This window comes from Notolepis coatsorum, assembly GCF_963971535.1.
Source record: "Notolepis coatsorum genome assembly, chromosome: 20".
NCBI classification, from domain to species: domain Eukaryota; kingdom Metazoa; phylum Chordata; class Actinopteri; order Aulopiformes; family Paralepididae; genus Notolepis; species Notolepis coatsorum.
In genome coordinates this window covers 913,921-930,187 of record NC_140184.1, presented here as the reverse complement: position 1 = coordinate 930,187, position 16,267 = coordinate 913,921, and the positions used below count along the sequence as shown (strand labels likewise).

The following is a 16,267-nucleotide window of genomic DNA, read 5'->3' as shown; positions in this document are numbered from 1 at the left end:
TCTGGTCTACCATCATCTATGTTGTTAATGTCCAAAGAAAAAAGTAAATGCACTGACCTGTTGTGCTGTTTGTGTTTGCAGAACCCTAATAATAATAATAACTTCATTTTATATAGTGCCTTTCAAAAGACCCAAGGTCGCTTTACATAGGGGGGAAAAACAAAAGTAACAAACATAGTGGACAGACACAACATACAAAGTGGTAAATTAGGGGTTAAAGGCCAAGTTGAAGAGGTGGGTTTTGAGCAGTTTTAACGAGTCCAGAGTTGCGGAGTTCTGCGGGGGGGGGGGAGTTCCAAAGGGTGGGGGGGGGGGGGGGGGGGGGGGGGGGTGGGGCTGCCACAACCCTGGACAGCACTGACCTGTTGTGCTGTTTGTGTTCGCAGGACCCTGGACTTCACCAAGGGACACCAGGGCGTCGTGGTGAATAAGGACGGCCTGCCGGTCCACGCCCGCCACCAGAGGCTGGTCAGCCTGGGCAAGTGGGTGGCAGACACCCAGCCAGGGTGGGTCTCCTCCTCCTCCTTCACTTCAGATTCAGATTCAGAGTTTTATTTGCCACATGGAAACAATACAATCATAGAGTTTTTCATACAAAATCATAAATACCATACCATGGTCAAAAAGGAGCAGGAAGAAGAATAATAGTTACCTGCCCCTTATTCCTAAACTAAAAAGTATTACTTGATGGTCGGCGTACAACCTAATTTACACAAAATAATCATTTATACCATATACAAAGAAACAAACAATCCACAGTTTAACACTTTGATCGCCAGGGTTAAATTCATAATTTACCATCCCTTGCCAGCTCTATTTGTCTATGGAGAAGTTCCCCTTCTTTGCAGGGCTATAACTTTTTAAATTGTATTGCTAAATTGACATGACTATGGCCCATTCAACGTCCTATATCTATTGTTCAGGGTGTAGCAACGTTATACTTTTTCATTCACATTCACATATTCATACTAAAATACGGTCTAAAGTATAAGTATGTTTTTATCGTTTTCTGCAGCTTTCTCCAGAACTTGATTTATAGCCCCAAATGCATTATATTGATGATGAAATACAGTTTGATAGGAATCTGTGAGAGATAAAAAATGTCAACTGGACGTGCTTCTAGGAGTTACTAAGTATGATCTGATGTTGACCGGATGGGCGGGGGGTCGTTTATAATTCCGTGGCCAACGTTATATCATTCATCTAGTGTGGGTGATATGATCATTAGAGCAGTTAGTATCGAACACGTTGAAAAATAACGCTGGATCTTACCGTATCTTCCTCGCGCCGTTGGACGATGACCGTGGAACTGAAATATTCCTATTATGGGATGTAGAAATATCCGATCCATTTCCAGGTAATAGTATATACGTCCAAATCATGTTGTTTATCGAGTTATTTGCAACCGATCGATGTCCAGTGTGTCAAGATGGAGTCCCGCTAACGATAGCGAGTGCCCGGACGAAATATGGGTGAGCACCACTTCATCCGCATCACTTCCTGTTTGGGCGATCCGCCGATCGGCCACCAGATGGCGCTCTTGAACCGTTGGAGAGTTGAGAGGGGCTCAACAGTACATATCATGTCTCCGGGGGAGAAATATGATTTCAATCACAGATTTTTGAAATATTGATATCAAAGACGCTGCCCAGCGTCTTCGGCAGAATGAGCATGGTGGGGAAAGACGCTGCCCAGCGTTTTTGGCGATTAAAGTGTTAAACAAGAAAAAATTTAATGATAATAATAAAGAATAAAAGAAAAAATTTAAAATATCTCACTATTCAGATCACATTTGACTTTCATACTGACTAAATAGAATTTTTTTATCCTTTTTTAATTGACAAACACTATTATTACATCCCTTAAGCTCGCTATGGAGAGAATTCCACAACTTTACACCAATAACTGAAGGACACATCTGTTTGTGTGGTACGTGCAAACTGATGTTTAAAATTAAATGTCCTCCTACTAAACTCACTTTCTAAATGAAAAAGATTTTGTAATTTTTCTGGCAGTGTATTATTTCTTGCCCTAAACATAACACTTGGCGTTTCATTGAGCTGATGACTGGCTATGGCGCTGCATATGTCTGGTTTCTGGTTAAGCTGATGCCATGCAAAATAAATGGTTTGGTTCCGACCGACCCTGCCGATTTATGTGCGACCCAAATGTATTTTATGAGTTTGTAAAAAAAAATATATATATATATATTTTTATTTTACAATAAAGTTGACTTAAATCTTAGTAAAAAAGTGCAGTCCATGTCAATAATGAGAATATATAAAAAGCAAGTATTTCACAATATTTGCACAGCTCTCTGACGTCAGGATATTTAGTGAGTAGTATTTAGGGGTGACATTTCTACCTTTGTACATTGTACTTTTGTAGTACAGTGTCTTTGTATTTTAACCGTTAGTATATGGATATTAAACATGCTGGCAGAGTACATGCATCCATGTTGTCGTGAAAAAAAAAAAATGCCCTATCTATCCATAGTCGCCGTGGGAAAAAATCTAATAAAATAAATTCCCTACCTACCCATGGCCTTAACTGACAACCAACAGGAACCAAACCACATTTATTTTGTTAGGCCCTCTGGTGCTGCTGGGTCTGGTTTCTGTCAGTCAGAAACCTTTGCTTTTATCAGGAAATGAAGTGGGTTTCACTAATGTTTGGCTCCGTGTAGAACAGGTTCCTCTGCTCCGTGTAGAACAGGTTCCTCTGCTCCGTGTAGAACAGGTTCCTCTGCTCCGTGTAGAACAGGTTCCTCTGCTCCGTGTAGAACAGGTTCCTCTGCTCCGTGTAGAACAGGTTCCTCTGCTCCGTGTAGAACAGGTTCCTCTGCTCCGTGTAGAACAGGTTCCTCTGCTCCGTGTAGAACAGGTTCCTCTGCTCAGTGTAGAACAGGTTCCTCTGCTCCGTGTAGAACAGGTTCCTCTGCTCCGTGTAGAACAGGTTCCTCTGCTCCGTGTAGAACAGGTTCCTCTGTGCCCCCCCCCCCCCCCCCCCCCAGGCTGCTCAGTGTAGAACAGGTTCCTCTGTGCCCCCCCCCCCCCCCCCCCAGGCTGCTCAGTGTAGAACAGGTTCCTCTGTGCCCCCCCCCCCTCCCCAGGCTGCTCAGTGTATAACAGGTTCCTCTGTGCCCCCCCCCCCCCCCCCCCCCAGGCTGCTCAGTGTATAACAGGTTCCTCTGTGCCCCCCCCCCCCCCCCCCCCCCAGGCTGCTCAGTGTATAACAGGTTCCTCTGTGCCCCCCCCCCCCCCCCCAGGCTGCTCAGTGTATAACAGGTTCCTCTGTGCCCCCCCCCCCCCCCCCAGGCTGCTCAGTGTAGAACAGGTTCCTCTGTGTCCCCCCCCCCCCCCCAGGCTGCTCAGTGTAGAACAGGTTCCTCTGTGCCCCCCCCCCCCCCCCCCCCAGGCTGCTCAGTGTAGAACAGGTTCCTCTGTGCCCCCCCCCCCCCCCCCCAGGCTGCTCAGTGTAGAACAGGTTCCTCTGTGCCCCCCCCCCCTCCCCAGGCTGCTCAGTGTATAACAGGTTCCTCTGTGCCCCCCCCCCCCCCCCAGGCTGCTCAGTGTATAACAGGTTCCTCTGTGCCCCCCCCCCCCCCCCAGGCTGCTCAGTGTAGAACAGGTTCCTCTGTGCCCCCCCCCCCCCCCCCCCCCCCAGGCTGCTCAGTGTATAACAGGTTCCTCTGTGCCCCCCCCCCCCCCCCCCCCAGGCTGATCCAGTACCAGGCCACGGAGGGCGGCCTGCTCCTCTTCCTCACCTCCATCCCGGAGCTGGCCCTCGAGGAGCCCCAGGAGAGGGACACCCCCGTCCTCCAGGAGTCCTCCAACGGAGAGCAGACCTCCAGCGACAGCAGCCAGAACAACACCAACAACAAGAACCTCAAGTCGGTCCTGTCCGCGGGCAGCAAGACCCAGAGCGGCAGCGGCGGCGGCCCGGGGGAGAGCGGTGGCGAGAGGCCCGTGGTGACCTTCAAGGAGAACATCAAGCCCCGCGAGCAGAGCCGCCTCGAGCAGAGCCGGGAGCCCGCGCTGCGCAACCACCACCACCACAACAAGGAGGCCGGGAGCAAGGAGCGGCGCGACTTCGGCGGCAAAGGAGAGCAGCAGAAGAGGGACGGCAAGAGGAAGAGTGAGGTGAAGAAGAACAGCCACGAGAAGGCAGCCGACGCCGGGAAACAGGTAGAGAACCCATTGTATTTATTTGGTTGATATGAGCAGAATGCAGATCCAGCTGTGTCTCCATTCATTCAGAGGCAGATATAAAGAACCTGAGTGATATAAAGAACCTGATATAAAGAACCTGATATAAAGAACCTGAGTGATATAAAGAACCTGATATAAAGAACCTGATATAAAGAACCTGAGTGATATAAAGAACCTGATATAAAGAACCTGATATAAAGAACCTGGATGATATAAAGAACCTGAGTGATATAAAGAACCTGAGTGATATAAAGAACCTGAGTGATATAAAGAACCTGATATAAAGAACCTGATATAAAGAACCTGGATGATATAAAGAACCTGAGTGATATAAAGAACCTGAGTGATATAAAGAACCTGAGTGATATAAAGAACCTGCTATAAAGAACCTGAGTGATATAAAGAACCTGAGTGATATAAAGAACCTGAGTGATATAAAGAACCTGATATAAATAACCTGAGTGATATAAAGAACCTGAGTGATATAAAGAACCTGGATGATATAAAGAACCTGATATAAAGAACCTGAGTGATATAAAGAACCTGGATGATATAAAGAACCTGAGTGATATAAAGAACCTGAGTGATATAAAGAACCTGGATGATATAAAGAATCTGAGTGATATAAAGAACCTGGATGATATAAAGAACCTGAGTGATATAAAGATATAAAGAACCTGAGTGATATAAAGAACCTGGATGATATAAAGAACCTGAGTGATATAAAGATATAAAGAACCTGAGTGATATAAAGATATAAAGAATCTGAGTGATATAAAGAATCTGAGTGATATAAAGATATAAAGAACCTGGATGATATAAAGAACCTGAGTGATATAAAGATATAAATAACCTGGATGATATAACGAACCTGAGTGATATAAAGATATAAAGAACCTGAGTGATATAAAGAACCTGGATGATATAAAGAACCTGAGTGATATAAAGATATAAAGAACCTGAGTGATATAAAGATATAAAGAATCTGAGTGATATAAAGAATCTGGATGATATAAAGAACCTGAGTGATATAAAGATATAAAGAACCTGAGTGATATAAAGATATAAAGAATCTGAGTGATATAAAGAATCTGAGTGATATAAAGATATAAAGAACCCGAGTGATATATACAGTGTGTCCCACAGGATTTTCAGAGACTATGGGGGGTTAACCTCCGACCCTCTAGGGGGGGTCCCCCGGATTTTTTTTTTTTTGTACATTTTAAAGTTAAATGCATCAATCTGGTGCACTTTGAGAGCAAAATAAAGAGGCTAGATCTATGATGAACTTTGTGCTCAAAACACAAAATCGACTAGACTAGTGGTTCCCAATCCTCTCCTCGAAGCGCCCCAGCCGTTCAATGTATTTGTTAAATTCCACCACCAGCACACCTGATTCAACTTAACTAGCCCTTTATTAGTTGAATCAGGTGTGCTGGTGGTGGAATTTAACAAATACATGGAACGGCTGGGGTGCTTCGAGGAGAGGTTTGGGAACCACGGCACTAGAGAATACATTTGAGCCATCAAAGAAATGAAGCAAAAGTGCTTACCTGTGTTGAACTAGTTTATTTTTTAGAAAATAAAAGAATATAGTGGATTACTATTACGACTACTACCACGGCCAATACTACTGATATATCCCTATTGGCAAACTTTATATGAAAAAGATAAAAATATATTACACTTTTTTTTTTTGGTTCATTATACAACTGTGGCGGGACTAATTAGACTGGCGGGCCGCCACAGTCTAGGTAATTAATGGGAAACCCTGAAAGATATAAAGAACCTGAGTGATATAAAGATATAGAGAACCTGAGTGATATAAAGATATGGAGAACCTGAGTGATATAAAGATATAAAGAACCTGAGTGATATAAAGATATAAAGAACCTGAGTGATATAAAGATATAAAGAACCTGAGTGATATAAAGATATAAAGAACCTGAGTGATATAAAGATATAAAGAACCTGAGTGATATAAAGAACCTGAGTGATATAAAGATATGAAGAACCTGAGTGATATAAAGATATAAAGAACCTGAGTGATATAAAGATATAAAGAACCTGAGTGATATAAAGATATAAAGAACCTGAGTGATATAAAGAACCTGAGTGATATAAAGATATAAAGAACCTGAGTGATATAAAGATATAAAGAACCTGAGTGATATAAAGAACCTGAGTGATATAAAGATATAAAGAACCTGAGTGATATAAAGATATAAAGAACCTGAGTGATATAAACAACCTGATATAAAGAACCTGAGTGATATAAAGATATAAAGAACCTGATATAAAGAACCTGATATAAAGAACCTGATATAAAGAACCTGAGTGATATAAAGATATAAAGAACCTGATATAAAGAACCTGATATAAAGAACCTGATATAAAGAACCTGAGTGATATAAAGAACCTGATATAAGAACCCGATATAAAGAACCTGAGTGATTTAAGGACAACATGGTTCAGTTCAGTTAATTTTTATTTCGGGGTTTGGACACATAACAATGGTCATTCCATAAATCGCCAAAGTTTTACCAGCTGCTATTGCAGAATTGTCCGAAAAGGGCTAGCACTAGGCTTGTCGGGCCCTACCCCTGAAGACTTATGTTTCGTTTTATTTTTACACAAATATTTTTTATTTTTACACATTACAGTATAGTATACCTGCAGTATATAATAGTATATATAATAGTATATAGTACATAATAGTGTATACAACACATATATAATGTGATATGAGATATATAATACATACAATATAATATCGTACCATAATATAATAGTATATAGTGTAAATATAGTTTAATATAATATACAAATGAATTATAATATGATTATATAATGTAATATGATATAACGTACAATACAGTATCATATGTATTTTGTTTTTATTAATATGCAATTAAAGCTCTTCTTCCCTTCTGTACCTCGAAAATAGATTTTTTTAGTCTAGATTTGAATAGATTTATGTTTTTTTCACAATATTTTAGTTCATCCTCAAGTCTAGCCCATTCCACAGAGAGGAGATACACATTATTTTCAGGTTGGTTATGGTTATTATTTTACATGGTTATTTGGTCGTGGTGTCCAACACTCTGTCTCGTGCTGCAGGTGAAGGCCCAGGTGGAGCTGAGGAAGACCCCCGTCACCCAGACCACCTGCTCCTCCCAGTTCATCCCCATCCACCACCCCGGAGCCTTCCCCCCGCTGCCCAGCCGGCCAGGTAGGTGACCTCACTGACCTCACTGACCCCACCATTCCTGCAGTCGTTGCAAAGTCATGTTATGGAAAGGTGATTACAAAGAGGTTCGTAAAAGGGGGGCTGGGTGGCACAGCGGACATTGCGCTCGTCAACAACGCAAGAGACACCGGGTTCGACTCCGGCTGTCGGCGTTGCCTCCGGCTTGGGCCGGCCGTCATACTAACTCAATTGGCAGAGTTAGCGGGTGAAAGTCGATGGGTGGTAATCTGGACGTTGTGGACAGCGACTCCTACAGGTCGGTTGGGGGACGCCTGCACAGCAGAGACAGGAAATGGCGGGGGTAGTGTGAGCCTCCCACGCGTTACACCTCGCCAATGAGTGTCCGCGCTGGCAGGTGAAAAGATGTGACAGGCTGCCTCCTCGTGTACCGGAGGGGACACGTGATGCAAGGCTTCTATCCTCCCTACAACCGGCCAGTGGGGGGCATATGCAAGCAACGTTCAAGACAGGGGAGGGGAGAATTGGCACAGTGGAATTGGGATGAAATAGAAAAAGAGGAGAAAAAGTGGATACAAAAAATAAAAAGGTTCGTAAATGTCATGGAAATTGGTTCATGATCTTAATTTCAGCAGGGGAAAATGGGAAGTTCACCCAAAATTTGAAACAACAACACATGTCCTCTTCCCCAGAGTGTGATCCACCATCTACATAAACCACATCTGTCGAACAAAACCTATACTAAATAAACCTTTTTTATTACAAATGTGCAACTTTCATGGAACAAGTTATAATGGTTGGATTATCCAATGGGGGGTCCGGGAGAGGGGGGTACGAGCTGGAGCATATGTGTGTTTGTATATCCTATTGTGTGTTGTCATGTTTGTTTATGTGTTTGTTTAAAAAATAATAAAAAAATAAAATACAAATGTGCAACTTTCAAAGAGTGCAGTCCATTATGATGGAAAAGTATTTAGCTTGTTTCACCTGTTTGACTATCTCGTAGTGTTGTCAAAAATATTGATACCAGCTGGCTTGCTCGCAGTGTTCTACCGCAAGTTGTTGACAGACAGACGCACGCTGTTGCAGAGCACGCTTGCCCCTCCTCCTCCTCCGCTGCAGCCCCCCCCCTCGCAGACCTGTCTTTAGCTAGTGCAGAGCCTCCGCAACTTGGGCTTGTGGATAAAGAAAACAGCAGAAGTGCTGTTTGGAAGTACTTCGGGTTTGAAGTAAACGACGAAGGAAAAGCTAAAGCCCATTTGCAAGCGTTGTTACAGAGCAGTGCCAACGATACAGCTATTAGCTAACGTTAGCTAGTCGTTCCTCCGTTAGCTTATGCTAGCTCGCTGGCCACCTTTATAATTACTTCATGGAAACGGAGTAACGTTAAGTCGAGTTCATTCATACTACACTAGTACACGTATGAACTCGACATAACGTTACCCCGTTTCCATGAAGTGTTTAATTAGCAGCAATCTTGTTGAAAATGTAACGTTAATAAATGCTCCGAGTATAGCTCCGGAGAAATCTCTCTCTCTCTCTCTCTCTCTCTCTCTCTCTCTCTCTCTCTCTCTCTCTCTCTCTCTCTCGCTCTCTCTCTCTCTTTCTCTCTCTCTCTCTCGCTCTCTCTCTCTCGCCGTCATGAAAATTGTTGTAGTTGTTTTAACCAAATAAAAAGCAGCAGCACTATTGCATAACTGAGTCATGTTTGCTATGTATTTCTTTCTTTAGGGGAGTTTGTTTCACAGTTTTAGCATGATGTTTTATAGATGGCTAGGTTAAACAGGTTTTTGTTTTTAAGAGGGGTTTGATTTAGATTAGATAATTTAGTTATTTTTAAATGTCTGATCTAAAGATAAACAAAGGGTTTTAAAAGTGTTATATTTATCTTCTCTTATAGTACCAGAGAGAAGCCGAGGAGAATCAACCAGCAACAAAAGCAAAATTTGTTAAAAATATATATATATATATATATACCGGTGTATATATATATATATATATTTTTTTGTATCGAAAATGGTATCGAATATCGATACTTTTCAAGGTATCGTATCGAAGTCGAAATTCCAGTATCGTGACAACACTACTATCTCGTCACTTATTTCCTTTCCAATCAGTGCTACAACTTCATAGATGGTTGGGTTAGTGTTGCATAGAGTTATTGAGCATCCTGATGGCCTGGGCCCAGGAGTTCAAAACTTTTAATCTCAATCAGATCCGATCAGATTTTTAAATCCCATTTATTGTGATCCAGGATCAGACAACTCAGACAGATTTAGTCCCGGTATTTCAAAGAAATCCAGGGTAGGATCACCCTGATCCAGATTCAGACTTTTCAAGATTACTAGATCCTGAATATCAGTGCTTTAATCATCTAGTGGATATGAAAAATAATACAAGGAAGACAAGGGACCACATTGCAGAGACATCTATAATGTCTAATTATATTGTTAAATACATAAAGGATATAAAACCATAATGGAATTGTAATAAAAAAAAAATACTCCCACTAGGGTAACAACCAAAAAACATGAATTCAAAGGCAGCTGATCATCCAGGCGTGCTGAATTCTAAGTGAGGTTTCAGTTTGTTGAAGGTGATGACAGATGATGGACTTTTTTTTGTGATATTTTTTTCTTTAATCTAAATTACATTTGTGATTGACAATCTTTGTTGTGATACTTTTACGAGCATAAACATTTTTGTCATGAACATTTCAAGATTCAAGAGATTTATTCGTCACATACATACACAAGACATTTGGTTGAAAACAAAATAGGCCACCGCAAATGTGACAACATTTTTTTTATTTTATTTGTTTGCCATGAAGGCAATTTATTTTTATTATTTCAGTTAACAAACTTTGCCATCTTATTTATATTGAAACATATTTTTAAATAAAATGTATACCGGTAGTACATTTTGCTCTGGTAATCCACTGGAAAGCCACCCCTCTTGTGGGATCAAGATAATCCAGTTTTTTGGGATCAAACTGATCCCAATCCTGTGTTGTCGGTTTGAACTACCCGTTTTGAAGATTTGATCCAGATTAAAGCTGGGATTTTATTTCCTGATCTGATCGGATACCAAAGTGAGTTTTTTGGTTTTCAACTACCCAAAATCCAAATCTGATCCAATCAGATAGGGATTAAAAGTTTTGAACTTGGGATAGAAGCATGGTAAACTGGTGGAATAAACAGATGGAATATTGACCAGTACATTGGGTTTTGGCAGGCTTCCCTCCCCCAGCCTACGTGATCCCACCCCCCGTGGCGTTCGCCGGGGCGCTCCAGGTGACCCCGGGCTTCACCTTCTCCACGGGCGTGTCCGTCCCGGGGCCCTTCCTGCAGCCGGCCGCCCTCACCGGGGCCCAGGTCCAGGCCGGGAAACAATCGCACATTCCCTACAGCCAGCAGAGGCCCTCGGGGCCGGGCCCTTCGGGGCCGGGGCCGCTGAACCAGGGGGGCCCCTCTCAGGGGCAGCAGCATCCTCCCTCCCAGCAGGTCCTCCAGGCCCAGGCGCTCGCCCAGCAGCAGTCGCCCACCAAGCCGGTACAGATGGGGAAAAGCCCGCCTCACCACCCCGGGATGCAGCAGGTGAGTGAGATTGAACGCCTTCTTATCTGGCCTACTTGTAGAGGCCGTTAACAGTAGTGGTGAGGGAAAATATCGATACAGTATAGTATCGCGACACTTTGCGTGGCGATACTGTATCGATACAAGGATGCCAAGTATCGATATTTAATTATGCAGAAAAAAAAGGAAGTTGCATTGTTCATTTCAATACCTATATAGTCAAGTTAGACCGCGCTCACAAGTTCTCACACTGGGTGCTGTAATCCCATAAAGTTCAGTATATCAAAAAGCAGGGTAGCCGGACCAGCACTCGCAGGTTCAATGTTTTTTAATGGCAGCCTGAATAAAAAGCAGACATGTTTCGGACAATGTCCTTCTTCAGAGATATGGCTAACCTGTAATAGTACAGTAGTCTACACACACGCACACGTGTGCATTTAGTTAAGTTGGAATATGACTGTAATACAAACAGTTCAGTTTGTCAGGTACATGCAACACAGATTACAGTGTTGACATCTGTCTGCTTGAGAAAATACCATTTGCTGCAATAAAAATGATTGAAGTGAGATGAACAGACTGAAAACTTTATTTTATTATTATTATTATTTATTTGATAAAACATGTTGACAAAGTTTTACTTTGCAGTTGAAAAACGGTAATAAATAGAAATATATCGCAATATTAATATCGCAATACTCAGCATATCGCAATATATTTTGAATCACAATACTATCGTATCGTGAGGCCTACAGTCTGCGTCGCTGCTGTGATGGGGTGCTGCAGTACCAGGATGTAGCCCATGAGTCTTCCCACTTCTTAGTTTGTTTGTTGAGTAATTGGTTGTTAAGAATTGAGTTGACCAGATTTGATTCGGTTGATAGTTGGTTGTGCCTTATCTTTGGTCTTAGATATCTGCAAGATTAAAACATCTGCATGATTTATCATCTCCAAAAGAATAACAATGTTGTCAACTAGGCCTGGGCGGTATCATAATTTTCACACCGTTATACCATGATGACCTAATACCCCGGTGTACGGTATATGACTGTATGACTTTCATTTTCATCAGCTGGGGGGGGGGGGGGCAACCCGTGTTACCAAGTAAACAAATCGCGGAGATGGCCAGCCAGGAGCCCCGCAGCACCCTAGTACTAGTAACGTTAGTATTGTGTATTCAAAAACGCACCGGACTGCGACGTAACGTTTTACAGTTTATTTGCTTGTTCCACCAGTCCACAACAACACACACACTCGTTACCACAACGCTTTACGGTATTTTCACAGCACTGTCGCAACATTACCGTAAAGCGTGACCACCGTTGTGATACACATACACAACAGTTGGCTCTCAGAACAGCCAGTTAGCCCGCAGCACCAGGCAGCAACGGTAAGCGTGTCTCGACTCTCATTTAATTTCCAGTGAAGCAGGGTTTCCCCTCCTCCTCCTGTGTGTAGACAACCAGCTCTGCGGCTCGCTCGACTAGTGAGGACTGGTCTCGCCCTCTGCTGGCGCGTGTGTGCAGTGCACTACAACCAACCACAGTTAAAACTCTGTTTCACTGTAATATAAACTGAAACGGATCTTGTGATTTTGACGGTATTGGTTTTCAATACCGTCGGGATTTCTAAATACCCTGGTATACCGTAATACCGTCATACTGCCCAAGCCTATTGTCAACCAATTCTACAGATTAGTTTAAATCAAGCCAATAAATAATTTGATTAGTCGACTAAATGACTTGGTAGACTACATGACTATTTGTAGACTAAATTACTATTGGTAGACTAAGGCCCATCTTTTTCAAAACTGATATTTTCAGGCTCTGTTTAAAAAAAGAAATCCTTGTCCACACGGCAGGGTTTTAAAAAAATACCTCCGTCCAGACGTAAACAGAAACGCATATAAATAGCTCCAACAAGCATGCCGGGCCAGTAGTGTTGCCAGTAGTTTTTTCTCTATACATACCGATTCTGAATATTTAAAACAGTTTCAATACTCATTTCCCGCAATATCGATACTTTCTGCACTATCGATACCAGCTGCAGGGGCGTAATTATGGGGGGGGGACACGGGAGACATGTCCCCTGCATGTTTTCAGAAGGCAGTTATTGTCCCCTGCCCGTTTTTACCGTCCAAAACAATGTTACACGATAATAAACGTTGACGCGGCACTAAGGCTGAGGTTACACCTTTCGTATCATCTTCGTATTGTTTTCTTATACGTATCGCCGCGTATCGCCGCGACGTCATGCGCCTCGAGTCACACTTTCGTTTTTTTTCGTTTTTGTCAGCCAAGCACACTGATGTAGTACACTGCCAATCAGAACGAATGTGCCAATACACTTCCTGGTGGAAGCTCCAGCAAAAGAAAATGTCAATAAGGCAGGCGCCTATGCCGCGCCACCATCTTGCTTTACTCAATGCAGCAATAATTTTTCAGCAAAGCCTAATAAAAGTGCAATAAACAAAACGGATACATTCACTGTGTGTTCTGCCTGTCATTTGTTGATGAAACAAAACTAACATCAACACAAGTGACCACCAAGAGCGGATAGTTTAGGCTAAAAAACGATCGGTAGCATTGTAGCATTGTTAGCTGCATGCTAACGTCAATGGAGTATGCCATTATAACAATATAGCATTGTGGCTAGAAGCTAACGTTAGCTCACGCTACTTAGCCAGCATCAAAACTGATGATATCGCGAGCTATCAGTAGTTAGATAACATTAGAGACAACGCTGTGTGTATTAAACAAAGGTGAATAGATGACTGGGCCATTTTGTTTAATGCTTCTTAAGTTGAAAGAGGAACTCTGAGCTAACAGGGTCTGAATCCTGATAGCTCACGTTAGCCAGCTGCTCATGCAATCGGTAATGCTAGCAGAATGAATGGATGTAAACTTTATTTAACATATTGCATATGGGTACAATACAATACGGCTCAATACAAACAATTGTTAAGGGAATGCAGACTGTTGTAGCTTGGACTGGGGTCCTTATAACAATAACTTGACAACACATGGTAGCTGAAGCTATTTGGGACACGGAGCTCTGTCCCAAACACACACACTGTACACAGGAAGGGCACGCAGATGGTATCTACTGCGCATGGGCGTTTTCGCAACAACTGCTCCGTGCTGACTACACGCTGTTGTCGAAGCGTTTTTTTTGCGTATCTCCAAACGCAAACACAATTTTGCGTTTCAGCCGTATCCACAAAAAAACGCCAAAAAACGCATTTCTGTGTAGATACTAGATAGGACATGAAACGTCGTCAAAAACGTATAAAAAAACGCCAGGAATACACTAGTCTAACCATAGCCTAAGGCTGCGGTTAGACTGAGTTTCGTTTTCAGATGAGTTTCGCTTTTCCAGGTCGCAACGTAGCCGGTAGGCGAGTCACACTTTCGTTTTTGTCACCTGAGCACAGTGATGTAGTACACTGCCAAAGCAGTCGGTGGCAGTAGGTGGCGAACATGAAGGCAATTTTCAACCAGTCAGAACTTGAATGTGCCAATACACTTCCTGCAAAGAAAATGTCAACAAGGCGCCGCCATCTTTAAATGCCTATTTACCCAATGCAGCACTTATTTTTCAGCAAAGTGTAATAAAAGTGCAATAAACAAAACGGATACATTCACTGTGTGTTCTGCCTCTCATTTGTTGATGAAACAAAACTAACATCAACACAAGTGACCACCAAGAGCGGATAGTTTAGTCTCAAAAAGGATCGTCGATGTTGTTAGCTACATGCTAATGTGAATGGAATATGCCAGTATAACAGTATAGCATTGTGGCTAGAAGCTAACGCTAGCTAACGCTAGCTCACGTTAACCAGCCAGCACCAAACTGATGATATCGGGAGCTATCAGTAGCTAGATAACATTAGAGACAACGGCGTGTGTATTAAACAAAGGTGAATAGATGACTGGGCCATTTTGTTTAATGCTTGTTAAGATTGAAAGAGGAGCTTGAGCTAACAGGGTCTGATAGCTAACGCTAGCTCACGTTAGCCAGCTGCAGTGCTCATGCAATCGGTAATGCTTGCAGAATGAATGGATGTAAACTTTATTTAACATATTGCATAATGGGTACAATACAATACGGCTCAATACAAACAATTGTTAAGGGAATGCAGACTGTTGTAGCTTGGACTGGGGTCCTTATAACAATAACTTGACAACACATGGTAGCTGCATCTATTTGGGACAGCTCTGTTGTCACCGGAAGGGCACGCAGATGGTATCTACTGCGCATGGGCGTTGAGCAACAACGGCTCCGTGCAGATTACACGACATGTTGTCGGCGAGCTTTTGGCGCTATTCCAAAACGGAAACACAATTTAGCGTTTTCTATCTAATAGGGACAGCAAACATATTCAAAAACGCATTCAAACGAGCACAAAAACAGTGTGTGTAACAACGGCCCAAGACCACACGGAAAACGGCTGCTTGTTCCATCTCTGAGCTCAGGGGGGGGGGGGGGCTACAACTCTACGCAACAGACCACGCCCCCAAATATGTCCCCTCCGCCTGTACGTTAATGCCAAGCAAGCAGTGCAAAAATGCTTCCGCATTCGTCACCGCACGCTAGTGCGGTAAAGCGCCCTTCTTTTCAGACAAATGCTACCGTGCGTGCACCGGCGGCGGCGTGCTCGCTCAGGTGCGTGCGTGCGCCGGCGTGCTCGCGCGAGGTGCCCGCGCATGCGACACGAGCGGAGCTCAATATATATAAGTCACCGCCCCTTATTCAGTATCTAGCAAATAGCTCAATTGGCAAGGACACATGGCTGTGGATCCTATGGCTTGTTTGCTGGCGAGTTCGAATCCCATCGAAAATATTTTTTAACGTGATTTTTTTTTAACGTGTATTCTTTCGCCGATTAAGGTTAGGCATTGTTTCGGAGTTGGTTAAGGTTAGAACGGTTAAGTTTAGGCGCTGTTAAGGAGCTGGTTAAGGTTAGAGTTTGTCAAAGAGAATGGCAATATAATTTCTATGGTTAAGGTTAGGCATGGTTAAGGTTAAGGTTAAGGTTAGGCATTGTTTCGGAGTTGGTTAAGGTTAGAACGGTTAAGTTTAGGCGTTGTTAAGGAGCTGGTTAAGGTTAGAGTTTGTCAAAGAGAATGGCAATAGACAGCCTATTTCCGCGAAAATGAAAGGCGCATTACTGCATGCCACTACGGTAAATTTTTGCACTGCTTGCTTGGCATAAAGCTACACGCGTCCCCTCCACCATTGAAAACAAAATTACGCCCTTGACCAGCTGGCTTTCT

The 16,267-nt window shown here is 42.9% G+C and overlaps 1 protein-coding gene across 2 annotated transcripts in view; it reads left to right on the top strand.

Annotated features, from left to right (window-relative positions):
- smg7 (SMG7 nonsense mediated mRNA decay factor) overlaps nucleotides 1-16,267 on the top strand; it is a 70,569-nt gene that overhangs the window by 21,458 nt on the left and 32,844 nt on the right. For both annotated transcript variants that reach the window (XM_084337586.1, XM_084337585.1), the window contains exons 13-16: nucleotides 387-506; nucleotides 3,719-4,187; nucleotides 7,332-7,443; nucleotides 10,654-11,015. In XM_084337586.1, coding sequence (XP_084193712.1) covers nucleotides 387-506; nucleotides 3,719-4,187; nucleotides 7,332-7,443; nucleotides 10,654-11,015 — 1,063 coding nt within the window. The remainder of the gene's footprint in view (nucleotides 1-386; nucleotides 507-3,718; nucleotides 4,188-7,331; nucleotides 7,444-10,653; nucleotides 11,016-16,267) is intronic.